The 27,824-nt window shown below is 46.3% G+C and overlaps 3 protein-coding genes, 1 long non-coding RNA gene and 5 other non-coding genes across 16 annotated transcripts; 2 read left to right on the top strand and 7 right to left on the bottom strand.

The window, feature by feature from the left end:
* Positions 1-1,715: 1,715 nt before the first annotated feature.
* On the bottom strand, positions 1,716-9,730 carry RPL7A (ribosomal protein L7a). Of its 2 annotated transcripts, none has more exons than XM_043530520.1 (8): positions 9,540-9,730; positions 6,240-6,360; positions 5,395-5,544; positions 4,286-4,426; positions 3,805-3,884; positions 3,116-3,246; positions 2,451-2,520; positions 1,716-1,879 (listed from the first exon to the last, which is right to left on the bottom strand). In XM_043530520.1, exons 1-8 carry the CDS (start codon positions 9,552-9,554, stop codon positions 1,775-1,777), a joined length of 813 nt encoding a protein of 270 aa, XP_043386455.1. In that variant the 5' UTR covers positions 9,555-9,730; the 3' UTR covers positions 1,716-1,774. The 2 variants fall into 2 exon arrangements, with proteins under 2 accessions (XP_043386455.1, XP_007061084.1); XM_007061022.4 differs by lacking the exon at positions 9,540-9,730 and adding an exon at positions 7,290-7,376.
* LOC114019767 lies at positions 2,594-2,666 on the bottom strand. Its single transcript, XR_003564770.1, has one exon. It is a non-coding gene; the product is annotated as a small nucleolar RNA SNORD36 (small nucleolar RNA).
* On the bottom strand, positions 3,343-3,419 carry LOC114019764. Its single transcript, XR_003564767.1, has one exon. It is a non-coding gene; the product is annotated as a small nucleolar RNA SNORD36 (small nucleolar RNA).
* LOC114019766 lies at positions 4,069-4,146 on the bottom strand. The gene has a single exon (XR_003564769.1). It is a non-coding gene; the product is annotated as a small nucleolar RNA SNORD36 (small nucleolar RNA).
* On the bottom strand, positions 4,499-4,571 carry LOC114019757. The gene has a single exon (XR_003564760.1). It is a non-coding gene; the product is annotated as a small nucleolar RNA SNORD24 (small nucleolar RNA).
* LOC114019768 lies at positions 5,612-5,686 on the bottom strand. The gene has a single exon (XR_003564771.1). It is a non-coding gene; the product is annotated as a small nucleolar RNA SNORD24 (small nucleolar RNA).
* MED22 (mediator complex subunit 22) lies at positions 7,451-19,410 on the top strand. Of its 7 annotated transcripts, none has more exons than XM_037879679.2 (6): positions 7,451-7,650; positions 8,366-8,551; positions 9,067-9,209; positions 10,858-10,938; positions 11,569-11,777; positions 16,757-18,037. In XM_037879679.2, the coding sequence occupies exons 3-6, from the start codon at positions 9,087-9,089 to the stop codon at positions 16,947-16,949; spliced, it is 606 nt and encodes a 201-aa protein (XP_037735607.1). In that variant the 5' UTR covers positions 7,451-7,650; positions 8,366-8,551; positions 9,067-9,086; the 3' UTR covers positions 16,950-18,037. The 7 variants fall into 7 exon arrangements, with proteins under 7 accessions (XP_037735607.1, XP_037735608.1, XP_043386457.1 ...); XM_037879680.2 differs by lacking the exon at positions 16,757-18,037 and adding an exon at positions 19,242-19,410 and having other exon boundaries at positions 7,453-7,650; XM_043530522.1 differs by having other exon boundaries at positions 7,455-7,650; positions 8,366-8,657; positions 9,060-9,209; positions 16,751-18,037.
* On the bottom strand, positions 19,004-20,447 carry LOC119563842. Its single transcript, XR_005222536.2, has 3 exons — positions 20,028-20,447; positions 19,781-19,943; positions 19,004-19,287 (listed from the first exon to the last, which is right to left on the bottom strand). It is a non-coding gene; the product is annotated as an uncharacterized LOC119563842 (long non-coding RNA).
* A 1-nt stretch (position 20,448) lies between these two features.
* On the top strand, positions 20,449-26,330 carry SURF6 (surfeit 6). The gene is made up of 5 exons (XM_037879670.2): positions 20,449-20,561; positions 21,118-21,402; positions 22,164-22,418; positions 24,743-24,828; positions 25,548-26,330. Exons 2-5 carry the CDS (start codon positions 21,309-21,311, stop codon positions 26,223-26,225), a joined length of 1,113 nt encoding a protein of 370 aa, XP_037735598.1. The 5' UTR covers positions 20,449-20,561; positions 21,118-21,308; the 3' UTR covers positions 26,226-26,330.
* Positions 26,331-27,824: the final 1,494 nt, after the last annotated feature.

Here is a 27,824-nt window from a genome sequence, read left to right as displayed (position 1 = left end):
CTCATTCCAGTAGCACATACTGTACATTCATTACATGTACAAAGAGCTACTCTTAAGGGCACTCTGCCAAAAACTAAAAATTCTGCACACTTTAAAATTCTGCAAATTTTGTCAAATAAACATGGAGGCTTCAGTAGAGCATTGGGGAGCACAGGCCACTGGCTGCATAGAGGTGGGAAGACCACTGTGCAGCTCCCAAGCATGGTGGGATCAAGGTGTGGGTTGAGAGGGTTCTACATGGGGGGTGGGGAGATCTGGATGCACATGGGCTTGTTAGGGGTTCTAGGTGCAATGGTAATGGGACTCTGCAGGGGGAGGTAAGCTGAAGGTGGTTGGGGCAGGACAGAGCTTAGTGGAGGGTCCAGCTGATGGGAGAGTGGCACTCTGGGGTGGGGATCTGGGTCCACCTGGTTGAGACTCACTGAGGAAGCAGTTGCCTGTACAAGGATCCCTCCCCCCTGCAGCTGAGAAGCCATGGGTGCAGAAGGTGGTGGGGAGGGTTGCATGACTACTTCCTTTGCTTACCCCTCAAAGTCATTTTTCTGCAGGGAAACAAGAAGCTGTGGAGGACAAATTCTGCACAGGCTCAGAACTCCCCAGGAGTTTTCAGCATCTACATAAAACTCAGAAATTGCAAAACACTAAACCATGAAAAACAGAAATGCCCTCTTGACATTTGCTACAGTAAAGCTTGAGCCTGTAAGCAGGCCTTGACAAGGCTTTTAAAAGGCATGATTTTGATTGAAGTATGTCAGCTACATAACTTAAGGCAGTCAAGTGAAAATAGTTTAATAGAGCTAGCTTGGTACATGCTTAGTCATGTTTATTAGATCAAGCTTAGACAATTAGAATGAGCTAGATCAGTGGCTCTCAAACTTTTGTACTGGTGACCCCTTTCCCACAGCAAGCCTCGAGTGTGACCCCCCCAATAAACTAAACACACTTTAACACCATTACAAATGCTGGAGGCAAAGTGGGGTTTGGGGTGGATGCTGACAGCTAGTGACCCCCAGGTACAGCCTTGTGATCCCCTGAGGGGTCACAACCCCCAGTTTGGGAACCCCTGAGCTAGATAAACTAGCTTTTAAATCACAGGCCTGGCCTACAGTCATGTATCATCATAGCTTGTAGACAAACCATACCTGCATCCCCAACAGGGATTATACTGCTTTAGCAATACAGGTCTTGTGAAGAGTATTTCAGACAAATCCACAACGAACGGTTAGGGGAAGGGACTCCTACAAGAGCCAGAAGGAAAAAATCTCCCGTTTTACAAGTTGTGTACTGATGAAGTGCGTTACTGCACAGGAGCGGCAGGTTCAGTTCCTAGCTTTGCAATGGGAGTCCTGAGGCCCAGTGCACTGCCATAGCCACCAGGTCCATTTAAAGAGAAAAGTGGGCCATACATACATGATGCATTTAAGGTTAAATTTTCTGGTGAATTTCACCAGGTTTTACAGCATATACATATTAAGGCAGAAGTTATCCAGGACACTACAGAAGACTGGCAGTAAGGGGTAAAGTGGTTTCTACTTTACTGAGTCTTTGCAGTAGGTTCAATGGCTTCCTTCTTTTCGTTAACTGGGTTTACGCTCCCAGCACTAAGGGACTGATGAACACTCAAAACGGCTATTCAATTCTTGTCTTCGCATTTACTTAGGACTCAAGTGCTTTAATACTAGCTTTTTTGAAACATCCTAGAGCAGACGCCATGCTGAAACACTGTTTTAGATTTTATTTTTTTATGTACAGAAAAAAAATATGTCCAGTACATTTAGCCCAGCTTGGTGGCTAGTTCTTTAGCCTTGGCTTTCTCAAGCTTGGCAATGCGAGCCACTGATTTTGGCCCCAAGACATTACCACCCCAGTGACGACGGATCTAGAGAAGGGGGAAAAAAAAAAAAAAGAATAGGTTAGGCACCCTTTCCCAGTAAGTCCAGCATAAGCGATCAGAATGATTAGTTAACCCTTTATCCCACAGTGTGGAACTTTAATAGTTCAGTTCCTGCAAGTCACTGACTTCAGGTTCCAGATGTTTAAAGAATGTCTATATTTGGCAACTACATCACATCTTCCCCACATGATGGATTTACTAAGCAGATTGTGAAAATCACTAAGACTGAGAAAAGAATGGGTTTGAATTCACTGAATTTGTACATAACAGTGAAACATGATATGAACTGGTGGTATCCTGGGAGCTGTAATTTTAACTCCGGGAAGCCCTGGTTCTGGAAGGCAGACTGCAAAGTTCCTATGAAAGGACCAAAAGGTTCTGAGTGCAGAGGTTTGGGCTTGTCAGACAGTTGGTGTCATTTATTTCTAGCTACTTGCATCTAAATCTGCACTGTTTTCTGCTTCTGTCCAGTAAGATTTTTTTCAAGGAATCTGGAAGTGTATGAGCTCAAGATGGATGTTGACACAAAAAGGGCTAGTGGCACGGAAATTCTTACCTCATCATATCTGTCGTTGTAGTTGGTCTTGACAGCCTCAACCAGCTTGGCTAGGGCTCCTTTATCCTCACTGTGATGAGATGCTAGCATTAGTTCCTTTGGAACACCAACAGAAATAGCAGCCGCATTTTCTGAGGAACCTTTTGTCTCAGGGTTAAAAAGCTCTTAATGCCACATGATTTTTCAGGTGAAGAAATTCTATTTGCATCATTGTCAAAAGGTCCACCATTATTAAAACTACCATTTAGCATGGCCTCTCCATGCAGCAGACTGACAATACTTCACAACTATTCCCCCTCCCCAACAGGGAGTCGGGGCCCAGGCTCCAGCCCAGATGTCTACAATGCAATTCTAAAACCCCACAGCCCAAACCTGAATCAACTGTCCTGGGCCAGCTGCAGCCATGCCATAGGTTGTACTGCTGTGTAGACATATCCAGAGTTACACCTGTATTAACAGTGGTTTTATCAGGCCCTATATACTGTTCAGTTTTTTAAGTCTGTTGGTACTTAGTCTAGAATAGAAATCTGGTGTGGCTTTTTCTTTGGAAGATGGTCTTCCCCTCCCACCCCCCCCCAATCTTTAACTAGGAGGATGGCTGTCTGCTCTCTGCTTCTGAGCTAATCAAATTTAGATTCTTAGAAAGCATGAGAACAAACACTTACGGGTTAACTTGTGTGAAGGCAACACTGGTGCAGGTCTTTCTGTGGACCAGCCGCCCCAGTCTGGCCTTGCCCTTGATGATACAGTACGGAACTCCCATTTTGCGGCACAAGGCAGGCAGGAAGACCACCAACTAGAAAGAGATTAAGGATGTGTAGGGTCAGAGGCCCAAGAATGAAGACTACCCTCTTAGCTTTGCAACATGCAAATAAAAGGGTGGGCTTTGGCAATTGCTCAGCGTTAAAAAGCTCATAGTTTACTCTTCATGGTTGAGTTTCAGGTGAAGAAATTCATACATCATTGCAATGGCCAAGCCTCACTATGTAAAAGCCAAGAACTCTACCACTAAGACCATTCAGTACAATTTGGTTTATTACATGTTGTACAGAACATGCATACAAAGTAACAGTAACAAATTTATCTCAGATTCTTTCAAGGTTAGTTTTACTACTTCATGCTGTTTTCTATAATGAAAAATGTCTTACTATGCCTTTGCCTGAGCTAGACTCCAAACCTGGCATAGCAAATTAATGCCAATTATGGATTTACCCTTTCCTAGCTCAATGCAGTTAGAGAGCTATGTTACTGAACTACTGATATTGCTCCAGACACCCCTAGAAGTCCATATAATAGAGGGATCTGATCAGGACTATTTTAGAACAGAGTACTTACAAAAGAATAAGCCACTTACCTCAATGGGATCCACATCATGGGCAATCACTACCAGCTGAGCTTTCTTGTTCTCTACTAGGGTAGTGACCGTGTTGACACCTGCAAAGAAAAATCAATAAAGTAAGGTCTTTGGTATGGCCAAGTTTTTGAAAAAGCCAACAGAAGGCCTTTGAGTATTACATGGCTTGTATACAGATCCACGATTCAAGGGACAGTCGTGTGTGGCCACCAGCTCCTACCGATCAAGATTTGCAAGAGAGAAATATTATATGGACAATCTGCTATAGCTCAGGGTTAAAAAGCTCGTTTTGTTTGCTCTTCAGTTTGCATTTCAGGTGAAGAAATTCATACATCATTGCAATAGCTTGTCCAAGTCATTGATCAATGTGGAGAAGAACACAAAGGAAAATGAAGTAGCCTACTCTTGTCAGTTGTAGAATAAGGCCTTGTCTCTCTAGACACCAAGGCAAGTTAAACACAAAACAAATGTAGACAGTTACCAGCTCTGAGGACAGGTGGTCTCTTAGTAGGAGCATCCCCCTTTCCTGCAGCTTTCTGCTCAGCACGAGCCAGCAGCCTCTGTTTCTTCTCTTGCTTGGTCTCGGGTCTGTATTTGTGAGCCAGTTTCAGAAGTTGAGTAGCTGAAAGATAATCCAGATTCCATTAGTTGCCTTAAAGACAGGTTATTCTCCCCCCCAAAAAAGATACTTTTGTGCATCAGCGATCTTGGTGGTGAGTAGTCATCATTAATGCTCAGATAGCAAATATTAATCATCATCATCTGCACAGTGTTATCTTATTCTTGCACTACGCAGCTCCAGTGCCAATTTTAGGCTCTGCTGCTGTGCATGTACCTTCTCATTTGCATGTCACAAGTTAGATCTCTTCCTGGCACCCCTGCTTCATTCATACCAACATAGGTATCTGCTCATAGTATCAGCCAACTAAACCCCTCTTTCTACAGAATCTATGGTTAAAGTGTGGGGCAACTTATCCCTTGTTGTCCCCCTCCTTGTAATAGAGGAGCACATTTTATATCAGCCTCCCAGATAACTAGTTGCTCTGTATTACTTAGGCTGAAAATTCTTCTATACTTATTGCTCTTTTACAAACCATTTCCGTGTGTTCGCAGTTGCATCTTTCTGACCTCCAGCCCCAATTTTCCCCTTATTCTAGCTCAACTTATCTGACTGCTGTTCCCTCCACAAGCCTGCACCCCAATCCAACTCTACTCAGGAGACTATCCATTTACAGTGATGCAACTGGGCCCCATACTTTCCATGTACACTTAAGGTACATACTAAGGTCCAAATTCAAGATCAGGGCTCTTGTATTTTTGGGAGAACATGGAGGAGAGTGGGAATGATCTAACATTTCCCCAGACAGATAGAGAACCCTGACAATGCACAGGTGTGTTCGGATAGCTCTTGAATGGAACTACAAATTCCCCCTCCCCCACACAGATCAGTATCAGAACCCACACAAAAAACCTTTCAAATTGAAGTAACTCAACATGTAGATTTTTACATGTTAAGTCAAAATTTTGTTTTCTCAGACAGTCATTATAAGCAACTAGAACCAAGAAAGGTTTTTCAGATCTTGATCTTACCTGTTTGGCGGTCCAAAGCCTGGGTGAACTGGTTAATTGCTGGGGGCACCTTCAAACGTTTGTAAAGAATGGATCTCTGCCGCTGCAGTCTGATGTAGCGTGGCCATTTCACAAAACGTGTCAGATCACGCTTGGGCTGGATATCCTGTCCTGAAACACAGACCACCATTCAGATGCTCCAAAGCCATGTGAGCACACTATGGAGCACAGATAAGAGTGCATCAGCGATCTTGGTGGATATACATGTCAGCACTATCACTCAGATAGCAAATATTCTTTTGCATCATCTGCACACAGTATGAAAAGCTGCTGTTCAACTATTTTAGCAAACTATACGGGGGGGAGGGGGGCGCACGGGTGGTGTCAGGTCTGGTCTCTGTTAAAACCAGAATCTGAGAATTTTCTACTGCCATATTCAATCCCCGGTCTCCCTCCCCACCACTCCTAAACCCAAGATTTCTGTCCACAGCCTATTAGAAATGGCATTTCTATGAAAGGTGCCCATTTACACCACAATTAGATACTCATCTTATTTCAGACAACCATAATATATCCCTATCACAAGATGAACTCTGCTAATTGTTTAACAATGCTTTACCACCAAAACATAAAAGACACATCTACATTAGATTTCCATTTAGCATGTGGTGTCTGTGCAGCCAGTAAGCCTAAGCAGTTAACTTCACTATCAGTTGCAGGGGCAGAGGAAGTCCACACTACAACTTTAATCAAATACGTTACAAAAATGTTGGTTATGCCTGAGACAAACACCATTACCTATTCAGAGCATTCTCTTGAACAGCAGCTGAAACAGTCCAAAGCACCCCAAATGCCCATTTACTCACCAATGCCAAAGTTCTTGGGCCTCTTCTCAAAGAGAGGATTTACAACCTTCTTGGCCTCCTGCTTCTTGACTACAGCAGGGGCAGGTGCCACCTTCTTGCCCTTAGCCTTCTTTCCTTTCGGCTGCAAATGAAAGAAATGCTAAATTCCCTCCATTCAAGCCATGCCCACTTGGAGAGGCTTATGTTTGTTAAAAATGGAGCATATTAGTGTGCAGGTCTAGACCCTGCCCTTGCAGGGGGAGCCATGATGCCTCAACCCCCTCCTCTTGATTGAGGCTCTTTTAAAGAGCCTCTTGTAAGAGATTTTGCTTGTGCAGATCAATGAGCCATTTTTCATCTCACTCAAACGCCCTTAGTCACAGAGAAACTCTGCCCAGTGCACAGCAATGCCCCAGCAGAGAGCTGCACCTAGTCTCCTCCAAATGGTGGTGTTGATGCTTTGCGATGGGAGCAAGAGCCCCCTCTCCCCCGCCCCCAGTAGAGACAAACTGGCTCCTCACACCGTCCTGCAGTACTGAAACCGTAAGTCATCATCTGCTCCGAGAGAGACTATTCAGCAGGCAGACCCAGGGGGTTGGTTTGGACGCGGGTCCCAAGCCCCTGGGTCTGCCGCATCTGAGCCGCGGCATACCAGGTGGTGCGAAGGCCCATTGCTGGCTGGGGGCGGCTTGAACCTCAGCCCGAGGGGGAAAGACTCCGCGACGGCCGGGAGTCTCCTCTGCGGGTGCGAGTCCCCCCGGCCCGGCACCAGAGGCACCGGCCTGCCCTTGTCCCCGGGCCCCAACCCATCTCTGGGAAAGGCGCCCGCTAGCCCAGAGACGCGGCTCCTCACGGGCTACCCTCAGCCCCCCGGGGCCCTGCTGCAGGCGGCGGAGGCCCCGGCCGGCCCCGACTCCCGCAGACCTCGAAAGACAGCCCGGCCGGGCCCCTCCCGGGGGCCGCGCGTCTGCCCCGCCCGGTAGCGCCCGGCTACGGCCCCGACGAAGGGGCGGATGGCGACGGATTCAAGCTCCCCCCAACCCGGGCCCAGCAGCAACCGCCGCCACTCACCATTTTGGATTGAGGTGGAAAAAGAGAGAGCGGGGCATGCTGGGTAATATATGTATGGAGCTGGAAATGCCGCGAGAGCGAGGCAACGCTCGAGAGAGGCGGGGAGCAAGCGAGCCGGAGAGGATTTAAAGGGGCCGTGGTCTATTCCCTCTTAAAGGGGAAGTTGCCAACATTACCCTCTCCTGGCCCCCTAGCCTAGGGAGTGGTGGAGCTGAAACGAACAAAGGACGGAGCTTGTGGACGCAGAGACTGGACTCAGGAGATGTTCTTGTGGTGACCCAGATATTGGATGCAAATAAAGAACTATGCACTATTTAACTAGGGGCATTTTAGGGAAACCCTGTTTCCCTGAGCAAAGCAGGTATTTTTCTCTCAAAGGTGTATTTCTACTGCTCAGTTTACTATTTAAAATGGTCAGGCGAGGTCCCTTAAAATAAGGGGCAAGTGGTCACTCTGTGTTGCTCCTTGTCTGTTGGAAGTGAATGGGGACGTTGCTATTAATGCATTACATTCCACAGCATGAACCAGACACGAATGCAAAGCTTAAAAAAGTTTTGCACCAGTTTCCCCCACCCCTGCTTAACTAGAGTTGGGCCATGCATTTACTTTGGAATGGGGCCAGTTTATGCTAAGACAGGAGCTGGTACCTTTTGTTGGTGGCTCTGTCTTGTGCTCAAGACAAGCTTTAATAATAATAAATAATAAAGTCTCACTAGCTCTTCTGGCTAGAAATTCTTCGAGAAGTGACAAACGGAGGGATATCTGCCGGACCCTTCAGACAGCCCAGCTTAAATGCTATAGGCCGATGCTTTCAAGGCTGCCTAAGTGTGTGGCGGGGGAGGAGAGAGAGAGAGAGAAAGGGTCCTTCCAAGTGATAAAGGTTTGGAGCAATTCTGCAGCTTCCCCCGTGCGTGCATGCACGTCCTTAAAGCATGTGAGGGGTGCCTTTTTAAAGAGCAGGGACTGCAGACATTCTAGTGTCCGACCAAGCAGCAAGTCAGGGACGGGGAGACAGACAGACACACACCCGCACCGCTGCTTTAAAAAACGTGCTCGCTCAACTCTACTTGAAACAGGTCCTAAGCCGGGGCAAAGGACTGGCGTCTGCAGCAGCCAACCACCAGCGAAGAGGCGGCCAGTCTAGGGGAGGCGGGCGTGCTGATCGTCAGAGGGGCTTGCTCGCCGCGAAGCCCGGGCTGAGAGCAGCCGTGCTCGGGGCAGGTGGCGCCCAGGAGCGGGCAATGCCCTGTGTCGCTCGCTGGGTGAGTGAAGCAGAGCCTGCAGCACGCGCTGCCGGCCGTGGCTGTTTCAAGGGAGAGTGCCGATGGACGGATCCCTGCAAGTTCATGCACAGCCCTGCCTGCAGGGCGAACGCTCACTCCAGCAAGCAGGGAGGCCACTAGGTACCAGAGGGCTTGGCTGGGGGGAACCTTCTTTCCCGTCCCCAGGGAGCTGGTTTGCCGAGGATGCTGCCTGGAAATATCTGTGGTGGACCCCTATAACGTCTCCCTGCGGCCCCTGACAGTAACTATTCGCCTAGGCGGATCTTTTGTTTAAATTGTTGTGTAGAGTTAAGACTGCAGAGTGGCCCAGGCCTGCTCTTGTTGGTCAGTGGGAGTAGAATTGCAGCCCTTACTGGTTAGAATAGGGAGACGAGATTGGCTTAGTGGGGTTGTGACTCCTAGTAAAATTAGGAGTTTCACAGGAAGCATTTAGATATGCTGGTGTAATGTTGGGCTGGGGCTTGTAACAGGCTCTCTCTCTTCCTGCCTTTCAGTTACAATCTAATTTAACACAATGTCACAACAACGAGTCCTGCCTCAGAGTAAAGAGACCCTCCTACAGTCCTACAACAAGAGGCTGAAAGATGACATCAAGTCAATCATGGATAACTTCACAGAGATCATCAAGACTGCTAAGGTGGGTATTTGAAAGAAGGCCAATGAAGTAGATACCCATTTAGTAGCAGTCAGAGCAAGGCGTGGGTATAGAAGTCTATCCCAGAGCCCATTCAAGTTTTATTTCCATTAGTTAGAAGAACCCTCTAATCCTAGAGAAGGGAACAAGTGTCTGTACATAAACAGTCACAAAAGTCTCATGTAAAGACGGATTTTTTTAAACATTCCCTCCCTTTCCACAGTTAGATTTTAGGCAAGCTATCTGAGAAGAGTCAGTTTTCTGTACTACTTAAAGGAACAAATTTCCTCTACTAACATCACATTTAACAACTATATATCAAAACACTCTTACCCCAGATGTATACATCCTGGAGATGACTCCTAATAACCTTCAGCTTGGAGCACCTTCACAGTTGTGGGGTCCCTAAATCTTTGTCAACTTGCTTTGTCACTACAAAATCAGTGTATCTATATTTCTTCCTCCTTTTTACTTAGACTTGTTAACCACTCTCCCAGCCTATAATATATAGAACAATCCTCAGGCCTGTGACCAACTAGCATCGTCCCCACCTTCTTACACCAGCTTCCTCATGTAAAACACCTGTGGGTGAGGCAAAGGCCAATTAGCCACTCTGGAAAAGGCAATACATTGCAGATGGGGATTTTCTGACAGCACTAAACAAAAGAATAGATCTGTTCATCCTGAAAATAGCTGTAGATAATCAGCAAACTTCTGATCTGACTCCTTGTTTTCTAACGAACTAATAGAGACTAATTAGCTTTCTCGCTGAAATCTAGAGCAGAGTTGGCTCAGTTTGAGTGCTGGGGAAAAGTGATCCTTGTCTATAATTTTTTGAGGTGCTTTGGGATCCCTTTGGATGAAAGGCACCATAAAAATGTAAGATTATAATTTAGGCCCTGATCTTCCAGTTGGTGGGACTATCTACATCCTAATTATGCATTTGTAGGACTAGATCCTAAGGTAACATGGGTTGAAATATAAACGTAGATCCAATAATTTTGCTCAGAATGATCGTTACACTGATCTGAAGGGTAGAAATACCAATCCAGCTCACAGGAAAAGGCTGCATTTGAAAATTAACCAGTGAGATGTAGGTGGCTCATAGAGCTTCAGCACTTGAAGCTTTCACTTCCTGGAGTCAAATTCTACATTTATGCATCTATTCTGCATCTACACCAAGCTTAGCCTTATTCTTCAATGAGGCTTTAATAGCTTTGCAAGGGGTGAGGGAAGGCTGATGCCAAATTTGGCCTCCTGAGTTTTCAACAGTTCTTTTGAGCAGGTTACTAGTGAACAACTGCAAATTATGCTACTCAGTTTTCAAACAAACAGTCCAATCAAACAAGCTGGAAGTGCTGGAAAATCAATGATGAGAAGAATCCAAGAAGACAGTCCAAGGAAAACAGAGAGGCGAACATTGTTCTGCACAGCAACTGATTAACATGAGGGAAGAGATGGGAGCTCAACAAATGGTGCACTCTTAACTCTGATCCTACCAAAAGCATCTGCTAGATGGGATCAGGGACATAAGCCCCTTTTATATGTGGTTTGAACTGAAACAAGATATTCTTTTAAGTAATAACCTCTTCTGGGATGCAGGAATATTGGGTGAGCTGAAGACACATGGCTTTTTTAAATTAATTTTTAGATTGAAGATGAAACCCAAGTCTCTCGAGCAACCCAGAGTGAGCAGGACAACTATGAGATGCACGTCAGAGCTGCCAACATCGTAAGTACAGCTTGTGTGCCAAGCCGGCGTGCTGCATAGCGGATCTTGTGTGTTCTGTGCTCTGTTACAGCATCCATGAGGAGCACTCAGAATACTAATGTCAATTACTGCCAGAGGTGTAATCGTCACTGGGTGGCTTTCCCAGTGCAAAGGAAGGGAGTGATTTTTCTGTTTGCTCTGGATTTCCCTTTCGGTCCCATCCCAAAGCTACCAACTTTCACCTTTAGAGCTGCCCAGTTTTAACAGGTGAGGCCCCTGACTGAAATCCTACTCCTGGCTTGCAATGTTAATACCTTCTTTTGCCTTTGGTTGGTGACAAAACATACAGTTCTGGGTTTATACTAGTGAAGGCTGTGCTTGCCGGTGGAACAAAAGAACATCATTGTTCGTGCATAGAGTGCCAGAAGGCTGCATAGTACCCATGGTGTGCATGGACAACTGTATTGTGCTAATGCATTCTTCTCTGGTACTGCAGGCTTTTGGCTAGCATTTTAGCCAAGTTGCTCCCATGTTGCAAAGTCTGGTATCGGGGCTGAGGGAGCAGCCCAGCAGATCATGTTGCAGAGCCACGGTAAAGGACCCCAAAGTCACTTTGTGTCCGTTTGCTTAATATTTTATCCACCTTGCAAGGTCCGAGCTGGCGAATCCCTGATGAAGCTTGTGTCTGACCTGAAGCAGTTCTTGATCCTCAATGACTTCCCCTCCGTGAACGAAGCCATTAACCAGCGTAACCAGCAGCTGCGGAGCGTGCAGGAAGAGTGTGACAAGAAGCTGATCTCGCTGAGGGATGAGATTTCCATTGACCTGTATGAACTAGAAGAAGAATATTACTCTTCCAGGTACAAATAGGGCCATGGACTCCCATGTACTAACAAGCCTCCTCTTGTCTCCAGCCCTTTCTGAGAAACAGGATAGGAGAGCAGATTGTCCTTAAGACACAAGCCTAAATGGATATTTCCCCTTAAAATTCACACCTGTTTTTAATTAGATCAAACTTGTCTTCTGCAACCTAAAACAAGCTATCGAGATGCAAAGCAGTCAGGCTGGTATGGGGCAGAGCCTCTTTCTGTGCCAGTTCTTTCACAAGTGTCTTAAACTACATAACATGCCTATTCCTTGTAGCTCACCCCCACCAACTGTCTGAAATCTGTTTAAAATGAACATTTAAAATTAACTAAAGGGACATCATCAAGTAGCTTAGAATCAACATTTTTCTATCTCTAGCAGGGTGAGAGGGTTGGTGGTTTTTTGTAAAAACTTACCACTAATGTATCTTTTGTGAAATCTTTTTAAAGACTTTCAATAGAACATAGGTTCTGGTGGATACAACTTTTTTCCCCTCCTAATATTGTTGCAACCCCCAACATCGCTAGTTAATGAGGTCCAGTAAATGAAAGTGACCAGAATCCGATCTGAAAGGGACTGGTTTGGTTGCACTGTCCAAGGTCAGTGAAGTGCAACAAATTCTAATAATTACAAGCCACATCTAAACACCACAGACAAGTTAATCAACAGCATAAATGGTAAAAAGCAAACGAGTTCTTTAAACTTCTTTCACTTTTAATAAGCTTTGATAAGATGATTTTTTTTAATTTTATTATTTTTTAATTCCCTAAAATGTTTAATGGTAGCTACAGATGCTCAAGTCAACTGGAACTTAGAAAATCAGGCCATAATTTACTAGTAATGCAGGTATTTTAGAAATAAATGTTAGCCCAACAGTGTCCCTTTAAAATTGATGCATTATTTTAAGAAAATTTACCTTTCATAACTGGGAAAAGGAGAGCAACAATTATAAAAAGATGTCTTAGGACAGTGAGAGGCCCACTAAATATTTTGGAGATGAGTGGAAAGGGAGTTGAGTAGGGTTACACAATGCTGACTGATCTAAGCAAAATTTCTGGTCTTCTCTGGGGTCAGGACTTTATTATTTCATAACTTGATTGGACAGCAAAGCAGTGGATGTTGTCTAACAGGGGTGTGTGCAGTTATGGTGACCCAAATGTGAGCCTGTGATGTGTGTATGTGGTATTGTAACCAGACACTCTGGCATGTACACTTGTGGTTCTAAAATGGTTATTTTAATCTTTGGACCAATGGGTTCTGACCATGCTAGTGTGGTCTTTTATCTACCTAGCTCTGAAACTGCACTAAGCAATCATTCCTAGCAGAACTACTGTCTAAGCAGGAGTGGGGGGGGGGGTTGTCCCCTCCCTCCCCCCATTGTACCAAATCAATCCATTCTTCTGTTTCTAATATGAAGTGCTCGTTTGGTGAGAAATCTTGCCTAGAATATAGAGCTATGCTCTCTTTAATGACGCCTCATATCCTGTAGCTGCACCTAGTGTTTTATCTACTGGTCCTTGAGCACTTATTTCCTTTTCCTTCATGTGCCATCGGCTACAGTTTTTAACCAATCTTTATTTCTGCACCAAAGAAACATGTGAGTGTTTAAATAGAAACAACAAGTGGCTTATTCAAAGTGCTTTTATAAATGGTCATAAAGATTTTTTTTTTTAACAGCATTTTACTGTCTGATGTGGAGAAAGGGGTTTCTATTTTGTATTAAAGCACACATGGCTGTAGGATGTTAATTATGTTTAAATGGCTGTAAAGACTCAGTGTGTACCTGGAGAGGGCGACATGAAACTGATTCTGAGAGCTCAGCTGGGGGTCAGTAGCTGTCAGCTCCTTGTGCTGTCTAGGATCAAGCATATCATTTTGTGCTATAGTGGCCCGATCCTGCTCTCACTTAAATTGATGGGAGCTTTGCAGTTGACTTCAGTGGGAGCAGGACAGTAGGATTCCACACAACCACCATTCCAAATTGCTCTCTCAATCTCTGGTTTCCGTTGGTGGATTTTCACCATCCCCAGTAGTTAGAGCTTTAGAGTTTAACACTTGAAACACTGTTGTTTCCTGGCATCCCTTTGGGTGAAGCTGCAGAGCATTGCGTTCTCTGCACCCAGTCTGTTAGCCTCTGGCTGGTCCCTGTGTATTGCTAGGGCCCAAAAGTCCTTGTGCAGACAAAACTCCTGTTGACTTTACTGCTTGTCTGTGAGAGGACTATAGAATTAGACTCTGTGCTTTTGGGTAGGTGTCACCTGGAAGGGCATGTTCTCACTCCCATCACGGTAGCAGGGGTTTGGGAGACACTCTTGCCCTATATACTGGTAAATACTGCGTGTCCGTAGGGTTTTTGCTAGTAAATATTGACTTCATGAGGAAACTTGCGAGCCAAGAATCTTTCAAAGCAACTCATGTGCTTTTGTGTTCTAGGCAGGTGCCTTCCCACACAGTCCCAATAGTGCCCTGGGAGAGCATTTAACATCTCCTTTGGGTTCACATCCAGCCATGCCTCAGGGTCCTCTCCACTGGGAGGCTAGATGGTGCCTTGCAGAGCCCCATAGCAACTATGAACTTCGAGTTACTGGCTGGAGAGCTGTAGTGTAAATTTTGAGGTCTCTATAATTTGGAGGGAAGGGGGGTGGAGGGAGGAGAAGGAGAGATGCCCACTTCCTTTCCAGAGCTGCATTCTACCCGGATGCTAGGCTGAAGAGTTCTTAGTAGTCCTCCAGTGTGAGGTGTGCTGGACACCAGACCCTAGTGCTCTGGGATCCAGTCCTGAGGGGCTGAGATCCAGGAGTAAGGGAGAGAAATGGTTGGTGGATTCAGGACTAAATAGGCCCCAGTCCTGCAGTCCTTCATGCATACCTCAGTGGCAGCTTTGTTTTGCATGGTCACTGCAGGATGTGGTGCTAAGCCTTCATACCCCAATGAAGGGACCTCACTTGGTAATAGTACAAAAGCCCCAGATGCTAAGCCCCCACCCCTCTTCTCTAGCAAACCCAGCGGGGCAACTGCTGGGAAAGAGATGACTTGGCATTGAGTGAATTCTCTGTAACTGCCAAAAACCAAGTGTCTAAAATCAGTGACCTCCTCATGTGCTTATTCCCCAAAGATGTAGCTCCGTGCACTCCAGCTTGCCTTATCCAGCCACCTGTGGCTGGAGCTCTGAATTCCTGGTCCACCACTCCCGTCTCTTTGAGAGCATGGCTTGATGACTGGAGGGTGGGTTTGGAGTTCAACCTGTTAGACACATCTCTTCAGTTCAAAGTGTTTAGTCTCTTTTTATATTTTTTACTCTTAAAATATTTCCCAAAAATCTCTATTTGAGTCTATTAATGGTAAAACAAACCCAAGGGGTCCAGTGGTTTTCTTGATTCTGTTTTATTTATTTTGAACACAAGCTACTTCCTGTTCCAGCACTCACTTCGGTCTCTGGATGTCTCTTGCATGGGCAGCTCCTTCCTCTCTTCCAGCGTTTTTTCCTCTATTTTTATTTTGGTTTATAGCCCTGCCACTGTGCATCCGCCTCAGACTTTAGAGCAGGACCTAGGGCAACACAGGGACAAGAGATAGCCACTGACTTAGGAACACAGGATTTGCCATAACTGTTCACCTTACTGGTCCACCTAATCTTATACCCTGCAGTGGTCAACCACTGTTGCCTGCTTTTTCAGAGGAGCTGAGCACACGCAATTCCTGTTGAAGTTAATGGGAGCTACAGGTGATCAACGCCTTTGAAAGTCTGGCCAAAGATGCTGCAGGAGAAGGCATAAATCTCCCATAAATCTTAGCCAATCTTGTAATGCTGGAGATGGGGAAGGGGAGGTTTCCTGACCCCCTACAGTGATCCTGCAGCATGAGACTCAATTGTCCTTTTCTTAGCACATAACTTTTGTAGCTATTAGTCATAACACTAGAGTAGGGGAGAAGGGGATAGAGACTTTGGGTTTTTTTGGTTCTTAACAAAAAGAATGGAGTGATGATCTTACAAATACAGACCTTCAAACAATTCAGTGACAATCTAGTAATGCTCCTTGAAAGAACTTAAAGTACATTTTTTGGTGGGGTAGGGGCAGGTTGTTTGTTTTTTGCCCCATGGTAGATCAAGAATAACCCTGATTCTAACCACTTACAGCCCAAACTTTTAAAAACTTTTAGACCTGTGTTTGAGAGGTGTAGAGTACTCACAGCTCCAAGCACCTGGAGTTGTGAGCACACTCTGCTTTTCTAAAAACTCAGGATCAGATGTCTTAAGTTGGGCACCCAAAATCACTAATGAAATTAGGGCCGAAGGGCCTGATTCTCCTCTTGGTTGGTTCCTGATCCAACTCTCAGTGAAATTGCCAGGGATGAAACCCTGGCCCCGCTTACGTGAATGGGAGTTTTGCCATTGACTTTAATGAGGCTGGGATTTTGCCTCAGGTGTCTTTCCTTTGACTTGAATGGGAATGAGAGTGGGAGCACACGCCAATTTCAGACTGGAGTAACACCACTGGCTTCAGTGAAAGGACTCCTGACCCTTCCCAGGGCAGTGAGATCACACACCAGCCTGAGTCCTGTTAGGGAACATCAGTGTCACGAGACTCGTGATAAAGTTTTGATCCACAAACATGATGTCCATGTATCAGGGGGTAGCCGTTTTAGTCTGTATCCACAAAAACAACGAGGAGTCCGGTGGCACCTTAAAGACAAACAGATTTATTTGGGCATAAGCTTTCATGGGTAAAAAATTCATCTGAAGAAGTGGGGGGTTTTACCCACGAAAGCTTATGCCCAAATGAATATGTTAGTCTTTAAGGTGTCACCGGACTCCTCATTGTTATTATGTCCACGGATGCTTTTGCCATTTTCTTAACACTTTGCTTCTGTCTTGCTTTCTCTCCCCGCCTCTTTTTTTCCCCCCCCCTCCGCTCTCTGATTGCAACTCCTGTCTCTCCTTACTGGGGTGGCTTGTTCTGGAAAGCTACAGTCTATGTGACACCAATGATCTTCCTCTGTGCGAAGCCTACTGGAGAGAAGACCCTGCCGTGCTTTCCCCCGAAGGCCTCTCCATGCCTCTGGCAGCTGCCACGGCAGAGCAGAGCACTACAGCCCCTCAGAGCTCAACCCCATCGCACCCTCACGTGAACGGGCACGGGGCAGGCCCAATGGAGCACTCCTGAAGAGGATGCCGTGCCCGCTGAGCACACTCAAACCAGTGGTGCTGAGCTGCTGGAGTCTTCCCAGCTGCTGAATTGAGCCAACTTTCTCCCACTGCCGGAATAGCATACTGTAGCTGTGTTTGCAGGTCAGCTGCTGCCGTTCACTGGATATCAGCAGTGTCTTCTTCACCTCTTGAGCCGCGCCCGTGAAAGTGTTCCCATAGGGCTATGGTAGAAGTAATAGGCCAACAGGAAACTGACTGCTGTAGCAACTTTGAGCTAGGATTTGTCTTATGTTACCACATGATGGCTACATGTAGAGACCATTAGGAGCATGGAGTTTGTTTCCATGTGAATCCCGGGTTGGGAACATGTTGTTGCGCTGTGCAGGAATCTAGTGTATTCTGGTTCTGAATAGGAAATTTGGGTCAAGGTTTGGGGTGGGTTTTTTTAGTATTTATTTCTTCCTAAGACTCAAGTTAACCAACATTGGGGTGCTTCCTATATCAGTATTCTCAGCCTCTTCCTCTTCTGGGGTGGCACTAAAATGACTTCTGCTGTAGTTTACAAGAATAATAACCTCCTCAGTACTTGTATATAACACTCTTCACCCTCAAGGTGCTCTGCAAACTTGAATCCTTGTGCTCAGAAACTACTGAGATGGGAGAGCTAAAACTACCTGGACTCCCCAGAACACCCCTGCCACAGACATAAATACTATTCCCATTGAAGTGCAAGGGAAACTGAGGCAGCAGTGCAGTGACTTACCCAAGGCTATAGTTGGAGGCAGTGTCAGCGCCAGGATTAGAATTAAGGACTCTCTGGCTCCCAAGTGGGTGTTCTCTCATAGCCTGAGACCACTGCAAACTGCTTCCTCCTTTCAGTCATTTAAGCTAATTCTACTTGTATAATTGAAAGAAAGTATTTGAAATGGGATGTAACCATTAGATCAATGTCCAATCATTGTTGAACTACTGGTGTACCCAGAATGCAATTAAGTCCCTGGTCAGTATTCTACTGTAGCTTCACACATCTCTGTGGGGTTGTTTTTCCCCCCACTCCATTTGTTTTGTAAGTAGATGGCTGAATAAAACTAACTTTGTTTTGTATAACTTTTAAAGTGTGTGTTTTCAGCTGCAAGGGGCGGATGACGTGAGAATCTTGTGTGTGTATGTAGTGAGAAGAGCGTTTCCCAAAATGTTCAAAGCAAATATGAACCACTCCAGCTCCTCTTCCCACTGACACTGAAGTTGGGCTATGCAGAAGGGTTGATTATTGCTGAGCTGAAACATACAAGGTGAAGCAGGAGGTCCATGGGGCTTGTCTGGGGCGCTGCCTAGGGGCTTTCTCAAACGTTGCTGTGCTTTCTCACCTACATCACAGGCCAGTGCTTTGACTCAGTCTGGATGTTACATCTCAGGGTCACAGCTGTAAAATCTTCGTTGCGAAAGCCTGGCAACATGCAGAACATTAGCATCTAATTTGTCACCTCTCAGATAGACCCTACGGACACGTCACGCACCTCACATCTTGCTATGAAAAACTAAGGCTGAGATTTCCAAGAAGAGTTAGGCACCCTGCTCCCACTGAAAGGCACCTATGAATCCTAACACACTGAGGCCCCACTAAAAATCCTGACTGAAAAGATCACTGTCTAAAATAATTCCTGGGGAGGATTCCCTGTACTCACCTCATGTAGTGCTCTTAATATGAGCACTGCTTTAGTGCCATGAATTCAACTAAAATGTCAAATAAGGCTACTGTGGTCTTTGCTAACTGGGAGAGTAACTTCTATTCTAACACGATTTTTATTTTACTTCTAAAGACCAGTAAAGCTGCATTGCAAGTTTTACCCTAACAAGTCCTTACCAGAAAGTCCTTTCCTCTCTCCCTTCATCACAAGGAAAAATACTGTTAGGGATGCAATTTTGCAATCCTTACTCAAGCTAATGTTCCACGGACATTAACCTGTGTTGAGTGTGAATATGTGGACTGGAGGAGCAGGACTTACAGCTTGGGGAATCAAAACCATATAGAAATACTCTTGCACAGTGATTAATCAACTGTGCCCATTGCAATGTTTACAGTACTTTATTAATAAAAGATAAACATGGTATGTTATCTTGTACACAATGCATTAGGTCATCTGTAAACTACAGGTGCACTTCCTGGACGGATATAGCCGGATTCTCTACTGCCGCATTGTACAAAGAGTTAATATTAGTTACGTATTTGCTCTATGCTTATTTATTGTTGCTAACTCTCATGATTTTAGCAGAGGTTCCATGATAGTTGGTGTTTTTTTCCTCAAAGCCCAAGTTCCTGGAGTCACGTGATTTTATGAGCATCTGAGCTTCCACTAAAAAGAAAAAGTTTCTACTGTGAAAACGTGATCCCGTTCAGTCAACCCTACAGTCAGCCCTAAAGTCTCAGAAACACAAAAGCAACTACAAAACACCTGAAGTATATTATTTTTTAAAATCTCATGATTTTTGTACACTTCAAGTTGTCAGTATTGTGTTAAGTACATTAAAATCAGGATGTGTGTGTTCTGTTTAAAATATTTCAGGATAAATAACACCAAGGGCAGTTTAAACAAGATTAAGGGCAAGGTTGTTTCCACAATCCCCAGCTATCTTAGTCAATTTACATTTGCGTAATTGCATCCTGCCTCCCTAAAATTCCTTGTGTAGTTTTAATTCACTGCCTGGCCTAACTGAAGGATGACCAGATAGCCAATGTGAAAAATCAGGACACCTTTTTTTCAGGGGGACTGATATAATTGCGTATATAAGACAAAGTTCCTACTATTGTGATGGTCCCGATAACACTGGGACGTCTGTTCGCCTTACCTAACTGCTATGTTGTGTTGTAAACTGTTCAGCATCAGCTGTTCCATCCTAGACGTGGTTGAATTTTGGTAGCTGGGCAATGAACTTGTAAGTTTGTTAGCCTCTTAAGGCGCCACAAGTCCTCCTTTTCTTTTTGCGGACACAGACCAACACGGCTGCTCCTCTGAAACCAGAAATAAAGCAGGAGCTCCAGGTGTGGACACAAGTCTGGAATAAAAATTACTTTATTCTGGAATAATTCACTCACCAAGCAGAATAATGATGATGGGATAAAAGTGGCTTTATTCTGGAATACCGTCGGCACCGGAGGAGCTACGCCAGCGAGTGGCAGTTTGTAGACAAGGGGACAGAGACAAAGCTGGGACACGTACAAAGAGTCTCTCCCTCTCACACACACACGCAGAACTGGTTTAATTTGGACGCAGCTGCAACAGAAGGGAGCCGGCAGAGGGATTTACAAATTCAGCTTTAAAGCGGGCACGGCAGTACCGAGGGAGCAAGGCGGGGGAGGGGGATCGCTGGGGAGCTGCGTGTAACGGGCTATAGGCACAGCCTGGCCCAGCTGCCTGCAACCCCCCCACGCTGCGGCGATGCAACGACCGCGCGCCGCAGGGCCCCGGGGCAGGCCAGGCAGCCCGACCCCGAGCCCGGCTTCCCCCGCGGGCCCCGCCCCTCGCCGCCTCTGCCAATGGGAAGCGCGGGTGCGCTCTGCGTTCGGCTAGCGCTGCCTGCCCGGCCATGTGGGGCCCTGGCTCGGCTGGCAGGCGGAGGTGGCGCGCGGGTGAGGCTGCTGGGGTCCCCCCCCCGCCCCCATTGTCCCCTCCCCCAGGAACCCCCTTCCCCCATCACCCCTCCCCTTTTCCCCCTCAATGCCCCCTCCCCCAGGAACCCCCTTCCCCCATCACCCCTCCCCTTTTCCCCCTCAATGCCCCCTCCCCCAGGAACCCCCTTCCCCCATCACCCCTCCCCTTTTCCCCCTCAATGCCCCCTCCCCCAGGAACCCCCTTCCCCCATCACCCCTCCCCCTGTGCCCCCCTCCGTCCCCGCTGACCCCCGCAGCCCCCTCTACTGTCCCGACCCCCGCCCACCCCCGTGTCCCCTTCTCCTGTCTGCACCCCACCCTTGTAGCCCCTCCATTGCCCCTCCCTTCCTCCCCGCTGTCCCCCCTTTCTCCTGCAGCTCTCTCCCCTAGTTCTCCCTCCCTCCCTCCTCTTCTGTGTTGCCCCCGTGCAGTTTTAAAGTTGCTACCCAAGTCCACGTTATTTAATGCAAAAAGAGAAATGTAACAACGCCCCTTGTCATTCTCTCATTAACCAGCTTTTTTTTTCAACATCTAGGGCAAGGAGATGGATGTTGCAGCCCTCTGGACTTCATTCGGTGCTGGTGATCCCCCAGGTGGCCCTGCTCCAAAGGACGGACTCGTGTGTGGAGCGCATCATCGCTTGAATTGAGCCCCTCTTAGTTCTGGGGCACTACTGTGTAGATTCTCCTGTATTTTATTGCTGTTGCTGGGTGACCTGGATTAGACATGGCTAGTCTGGCCACCAAAGACTCATACCTGCAGAGTTTAGCTAAGAAAATTTGTGTGCAGCAGGTCCAGGAGCCATGGAAAAGAACATTCGGTATTATTTCTATTTGCCCTGTGCAATGAGATTCCATTTCTTGATGCTAATTTCTGATCTCTAGAAACCCTGTCTTGTAGCATGGTTTTCTTAGTAGGGTTATTAGGCCGTTTGATCTGGTGTGTAAGACTTGGTAGGAAAAAATCAAACCATACTATAATGTAGGTCCTGATCCTGCAAACATTTAAGCACATGTGTATCCACTCATTATACTCCACACCTGAACATCGCCATTATATGAACAACATACCCCCATCTCTCAATGTCTGTACTTTGACCTGTTAACCTTTTACCCCCAATCGGGGATACTGCAGATTATGTATTCCTTACGCCACCTGATCCTAAACCGAATTTTGCACTCCTTGATAATCTGCACCTTATTCCCTGATAACCAGAAACTTCTATGCTTAAACTCTGTACTGTTTTATTTTATTTTAATATCATCTTAATAAAATTACTCACATGATTAGCTTCCTTGACTGCTATGCAGCTGTTTATGTGCATAAAATTATACACATGTTTAAATAGTTGCTGGACCAGGGACGCAGGATACAACTGGGCTGTAGCTGGGTTCTCCTAATGTCTGTCATTTTAACGTAGATAAAATCTAAATCCCATAACTAAAGAGAGGCTTATGTCAGCATTAAAATTAGATGCAGAATGTTGCTGGGTCCCTAATTTTCAGTAATATGTGGTTGGTGAGGGGGATAGTGAAGAAATAGCTGTCCTATTACTTTCTAAACCTTTCCTGTGCCTTTCAGCTTCCAAGCGAGCTGGGTCTGGAGATGCTAGCAGTGAGCCGAAGAAAAAGAAGAGAAAGAAACCCAGAAAGCAAACTGAGAAGGCAAATGCCCCTCAAGCTAAGCAGGCAGCACCCAGTACCAGCAAATCTTCTCCAGCTAAGCAGGCAGTACCTAATCTTAACACATCTACTCCAGCCGAACTGACAGCACCCAATAGGAGCACATCCACTCCAACTGGAACAGCAGTGAGCAAAACTGAGAACGGAACCACAGGTGAGAGGGCTCAAATGGCGGATTCACAGGCTAAATCTGTCTGAGCCAAGCCATGTCTTTCTTCCTTCCCCATGCCAACAAACTGGGACTGGAAAGACTGTTCAGAGTCTCCACGCACGAGTATTGAGTTTGTCCTTTGCTAAGATCAGACTGCAAACTGGCTCTGAAACTGAGGTTCAAGACAAGCAAGTTGTAATGTTGCAGCTGGGTACACTTACTGGAGATGTGCAAAGGAGAGTTGTCTGTAACTGCAGGGGGGAAAAAAGAGACTCTATCGGTTCAGATCTAAGCTTTGTTGAAGCTTTTTGTAAATCCTAAAATTGACAAATATTTCCATGAATATGTAAAAATCTAAATTCCAACACAAACAGTTGTTCTTAAACTAATAAACACTCAATTGTAGGGCTTGCTGCCTAACTGTCCCAGCACCTGTAGGGCTCTAGACAAAATGGAAACTGATTAACTGATTTTTCATTGTCCCAGTTGGGAGAAATGAAATGTGGATCGTATGTTGTACAGCAGGTTGGTTTAATGGACTGAACCATTACTGTGGAATAACTAGATTCCCTGGAGCAGGGGTGGCCATCCTGAGCCTGAGAAGGAGCCAGAATATACCAATGTACATTGACAAAGAGCCACAGTAATATGTCAGCAGCCCACTGATCAGCGCCTCCCCCTCCCTCCCTGCACCTCCTGATCAGCTGTTTTGTGGCATGCTGGAGGGGGGGAGGAGCGAGGGGAGGGGGCGGAAAGGGGTGGAGTGGGGGCTGGGCCTGTGGCAGAGCCAGGGGTTGAGCAGTGAGCACCCCCCGGCACATTGGAATGTTGGCGCCTGTAGCTCCAGCCCTGGAGGCGATGCCTATACAAGGAGCCGCATATTAACTTCTGAAGAGCCGCATGCGGCTCTGGAGCCACAGGTTGGCCACCCCTGCCCTGGAGCCATGGTTTTGATCTTAATAAGGTAGAACTCAGCCCTTGTTCTTTGCAGCTATGTCATTTTGAGTTCTGTGTTTGGGGATCTTCTGGAAGAGATCTTTTAAGGAAAAAAAAAAAACCATAAAATTCTTTCTGCGTGGAGCAGATATTTAGCTTAAATTTTCCTTTTCTGCAGTCCTTTGTAGCATGTAGTATAGCTGCCTTTCCCTGGTACACTGAATATATTTAGTTTGCAAAACCCTTAGAAATCCTTCAGCAGAATATACAATATTTTTCTCATTAAATGTTCTTATAGAAGTGAAGAGTGTGTGTGTGTGCGTGCGCATGCATGTGAGACCCAGCTTCACAAGGTGGTTAGTAGGGGGTTTTCTGGAAACATAAATCCCTTAAATCACCGCTTCTCAATCTCTTCATATTGTGGATCGCTTCGTCAACTAGCGATTGTCATGTGGCTGACACCCCTGCCAGTCCCCACTTACTCTGCAGCAACTAGAGTGCTTGGTCACCTGAAAAAGTAATTTTTCACACATTGCTAAGGAGAGAGGCTGAAAATAAACTCACTCTAATTTGATCGCTATGACTGCTTGGTTTTTTGTTTCCACTGCCTGGGAGTATGACTTCTCCTTTACAGGCACCCTGGAATCTCCCCAAGCAGCAAGAGCTGTAAGCAGCTCTGATCTCCCTAAGTCACTCTGCAGCTGCTTCACCAATGTTAAAGAGGCAACTTCCTGAACCACAGTTGGAAATGCCACCCTAATGTATTGAGGAGTTGGGGTATGTCTGCACTACAGCTGCACAGCTATGGTGCCGCAACTATGCCACTGTGAAGCTGTAGTGTAGATGATGTAGTTAATCAACCTCTCCGAGAGGTGGTGCCTAGATCAATGGCAGAATTCTTCTGTTGACCTAGCTGTATCTATAGTGAGGGTTAGTATAAAGTTTTTCACAGCCCTGAGCAATGTAGCTAGGTCAATCTAATTTTTAGGCGTAAAGCAGGCCTGTGTTTGAAAAGGTGTGTTTCATATGAATAGAGGGGAGAGTCTTTGTAATTTCCCCCCACCCCCTTTTCAGTCTTCAGTGAAAAGGCTTTTTTCTGGATTTAGACATTCCCCCGTAGTGTTTGCAAGTGTGATAGCTAAGAGCTGCACTAAAGGCATGAGAGAGAAACTGACTAGCTGCTGGATGGTGCTAAAACATTCTTCTGGGCTCAACCACCTTGAATAGTGTTAGGGATGGAGGGTAGAAAATTCTAAAGAAATGTTCCTTTCTGAGGAAAGTGCGTCTTGCATTTCCTTCCTGGGTCCCACTGGAAACTGTCAAAGATCTTTCCAGTGTGACTAGTGCCTTATTCTAAGTGAATTACTTCATTCTCCCACTCTTTTTACCAGGTGGAAAAAGTGATCCCGATTCGTTTTCTGCTGTGAATATCTTGCGTCAGAGGTTACATGAGAAGATGCAAGAAGTCTCTGGTCAGGTAAGGGCGTTAGCCATACATTGGATAGGTTTGTTGGTCACCTTTTTTTCTCCCCCCTGCAGTGCAGCTTGTTGCTGGGAGACTGGGACTGGGTGGCCACCCTGCAATATCCAGAGCTTGCTAAGTGACCTGTGAAGGGAATTCATTCTCATTGAAAATGATGTGTTTGGGGCTGTCTCCTGGGGGACACTCCTATTGATGTCACTCAGGGTTCTGTGCATGAGTTGAAGGTAGTGTATGGCCCAGAGTGACTAGGGAAACTAGACAGACCTCTTTGACAGCCAGTTCATACACGCCAGTCTTGGAGGAGAACATCTACCCGACCAGAGGAGGGGCACTGTGGTGGGAATCTCATGAGAGGTGAAATGGCTCCAGAATCCAGGGCTAAGGAAACCCCAAGGTCTGTGGACTCCACATAGTCTGAGGTCAGGGACAGTAAGGGAGAAGCTCATTCACAAATGTATGAAGGATGGAGGTTAGGAGACTCCCAGAAGGCTGAGATCTAGCAGGATTTGGGATGCACAGCTGGAGTTGGGAGTTCTGGGCGCCCAGCACCTCTGAAAGTCAGGCCCATAACTTAGATTGTCCTGTGATAGATGGTAAATGTTTAAGGTGTCTGAGAAATGTAAATCAAGGGAGTTGTGGTCATCTCTGCTGTAATATCTAAATTCTGTACAACCCCTTTACAGCTTCTCTTTCTCTTCCGGCCTGTCCTTTAGGGCGGCACTAAAGAGCTATCACCAGTTGTGCTGGAGAAGAGGCGCCGAAGGAAGTATGAGAAGGAGAGAAAGAGGCGCCGGAGAAAGGAGCTGAAGATGAAGGAGAAAATGGAGAAGAAGGGAGCCCAGGAGGCAGCTGCAGCTGCGGAGCCGCAGCAAGCAAGGGAGGAGAACAAGGTTGGGATCATCTTCAACCAGGTCAAAGTCTGTGAGGAGGAGGAGCTGAGCAAGACAGAGAAGAAGAGAGAGAAGAGGAAGAGAGTGAAGGGAAACCTCACTCCTCTGACAGGCAAGAACTACAAGCAGCTGCTGAGCAGGCTGGAAGCCCGGAAGAGCAAACTGGAGGAGCTGAAGGACAAGGACCAAAAGAAAGCCATGGAGCTGGAAAATAAGATGAAATGGACCAACGTCCTTTACAAGGCAGAAGGCGTCAAGATCCGCGATGACGAGGAGCGTCTGAAGGCTGCCCTGAAGCGCAAGGAGAAGCGCAAGGCCCAGCGCCAGAAGCAGTGGGAGAAGAGGACGGAGCATGTGGTAGAGAAGATGCAGCAGCGGCAGGACAAGCGGCGTAAGAACATCCAGAAGAAGAAGGCGGCCAAGGTGGAGCACAGGAAGGACAAGGCCCGGAAGAAGGGTCGCATCCTGCCAGAGGACTTGGAGAAAGCTGGTGTGAAATGAGACTAGGGCTTTCAGTGTTGGTGGCCTGGAAATGGACACTCAGCCTGTGTTCACAGGGCTTGTTTGTGGGATCTCTTAATAAACTGTTTTACAAAACTGCTCTGATACCTGTGCCTGGTGCCATTTATCCTGTAGCCACCCAAACGCATATTTAGGCACCTATGGATGTGGCCTGATTTTTCAGGGGTGCTGAACATTGGGCCTGGGTTTGGTTTACTTGGCTGCTTAATGTTAAGTTTGGAAGATGGAGGCCCTACTTCTTCTAACTTCATGATGCCCAAAATGGAATGTTTGTATTCCAGGTATCTGCTGACTAGCTCTCATTTCTCTCAGATTGCAACTGTTTATCCCTGTGGGGGGAAATCCGTAGCATCTCTCATTCATTATCACTTAGTCTGTAGCATGTTAGCGCATCTAAAATTTCATAGAATCTGATACAGGCTTTTGAGGTTTGGCTCAGCCCCCTTAATGCCTTCCAAGGGGGGCATGGATCAGCGTTCACTTCACGCTCCCCATCAGTACGCGGCCTAGAGAAGCTAATGATCCAACCAGCAGACCAATTTTGATGATGGTGCCCGGGCCCCTGCCAGCTGAGGCACATTGCACATATGCAAAGATGATGCCTTACACACCCAACCCGGTCTTTCTAACTTTATTCATCAGCTGCAGGTCTCCACGCACACCCTCTTCCCCTATTTCCAGTTCTGAGCTTAGGGTGAAGTTCATTTTTTATTCCGCCCTTCAGTGCCAAAAGGGGCTCTTGCAAATTGTGAACTAAATGGCAAGGAAGGAAAGAGCTGTGTGTAGCGCCATGCTCTTAAAGAGCATCGCAACATGCTCCCTGGTAGCCACTCTCTGGCCACAGACACCAGAGCTGGAGCACAGGGTTTCCATATGGCAATGCAGAGACAGAGTTCTGTTTTCTGTTGTACCAGCGCAAATCTATTTTCTGTAAACAACAGGAGTGGAACTTCCATGATCATTCAAATTGCCAAGTTTGGGGGGGGTGTCCTGTTAACCTGATCTTTATGGGCTGATTTATTATAGGCTTGCAAATAATCTGACCGGAAAATACTTAGGTTCTTGTCCTGAAATCAGGTTACAGAATTAGAGAATGTGGAGAGTTCAGTACTTTGTCCGGCTCCTTGGGATGTGTGGCAAAAGACATTCACACTGAGGACAAAGCCAGGCTCTAGAGATTTTTATTAAAATAAAGGAATTATCAACACTCCAAACCATCCAGCCACAAAGCACTAGTACAGTTCTGTAGACTCTTGTGGTGTCATCCCGTTACCAAGCTACTTAAGCTAGCATACACACATCCTTCCTTGGGGACCTGGGAGTGGGAGACAAAGGACCAGCCTCATCTCTGGCATGCCTGATAAATTCAGTGGTCCAGGTTCCTCAAGCCTGAGATGGTGGAGATCAGGGTCAGGTGTTAAGTAGCTGAGCTATATTGCAAAAGGTGAGTTGAAACCCAAAACAAAAGATGCCTTAGGCCAAAGAGAAGGAAAATGATCTAACCCCCACATGGGGGCTTGTCCTGGCACTATCCTGAATATTCACATCATTGCCCAGCCTTCCATCCCCAAATCTTAT

The sequence above is a fragment of the Chelonia mydas genome, chromosome 16 (assembly GCF_015237465.2).
Source record: "Chelonia mydas isolate rCheMyd1 chromosome 16, rCheMyd1.pri.v2, whole genome shotgun sequence".
NCBI lineage: Eukaryota > Metazoa > Chordata > Testudines > Cheloniidae > Chelonia > Chelonia mydas.
The sequence above is the reverse complement of the archived record's forward strand: the minus strand, read 5'-3'. Positions and strand labels throughout refer to the sequence as shown.

What these genes read in the sequence shown, in the direction of transcription:
- RPL7A (XM_043530520.1), bottom strand. An exon ending in ACCACCTGTCCTCAGAGCTG is followed by an intron (nt 3,885 to 4,285) that starts GTAACTGTCTAC and finishes TTTTCTTTGCAG; the next exon opens with GTGTCAACACGGTCACTACC. An exon ending in GCCTTCACACAAGTTAACCC is followed by an intron (nt 2,521 to 3,115) that starts GTAAGTGTTTGT and finishes ATCTCATCACAG; the next exon opens with TGAGGATAAAGGAGCCCTAG.
- MED22 (XM_043530523.1), top strand. Translation starts at nt 9,087, where the DNA reads ATGTCACAACAACGAGTCCTGCCTCAGAGTAAAGAGACCCTCCTACAG. An exon ending in ACGTCAGAGCTGCCAACATC is followed by an intron (nt 10,939 to 11,568) that starts GTAAGTACAGCT and finishes CCACCTTGCAAG; the next exon opens with GTCCGAGCTGGCGAATCCCT. An exon ending in GAAGAATATTACTCTTCCAG is followed by an intron (nt 11,778 to 16,750) that starts GTACAAATAGGG and finishes TGTTCTGGAAAG; the next exon opens with CTACAGTCTATGTGACACCA.
- SURF6 (XM_037879670.2), top strand. Translation starts at nt 21,309, where the DNA reads ATGGCTAGTCTGGCCACCAAAGACTCATACCTGCAGAGTTTAGCTAAG. An exon ending in GCCATGGAAAAGAACATTCG is followed by an intron (nt 21,403 to 22,163) that starts GTATTATTTCTA and finishes TGTGCCTTTCAG; the next exon opens with CTTCCAAGCGAGCTGGGTCT. An exon ending in TGCAAGAAGTCTCTGGTCAG is followed by an intron (nt 24,829 to 25,547) that starts GTAAGGGCGTTA and finishes CCTGTCCTTTAG; the next exon opens with GGCGGCACTAAAGAGCTATC.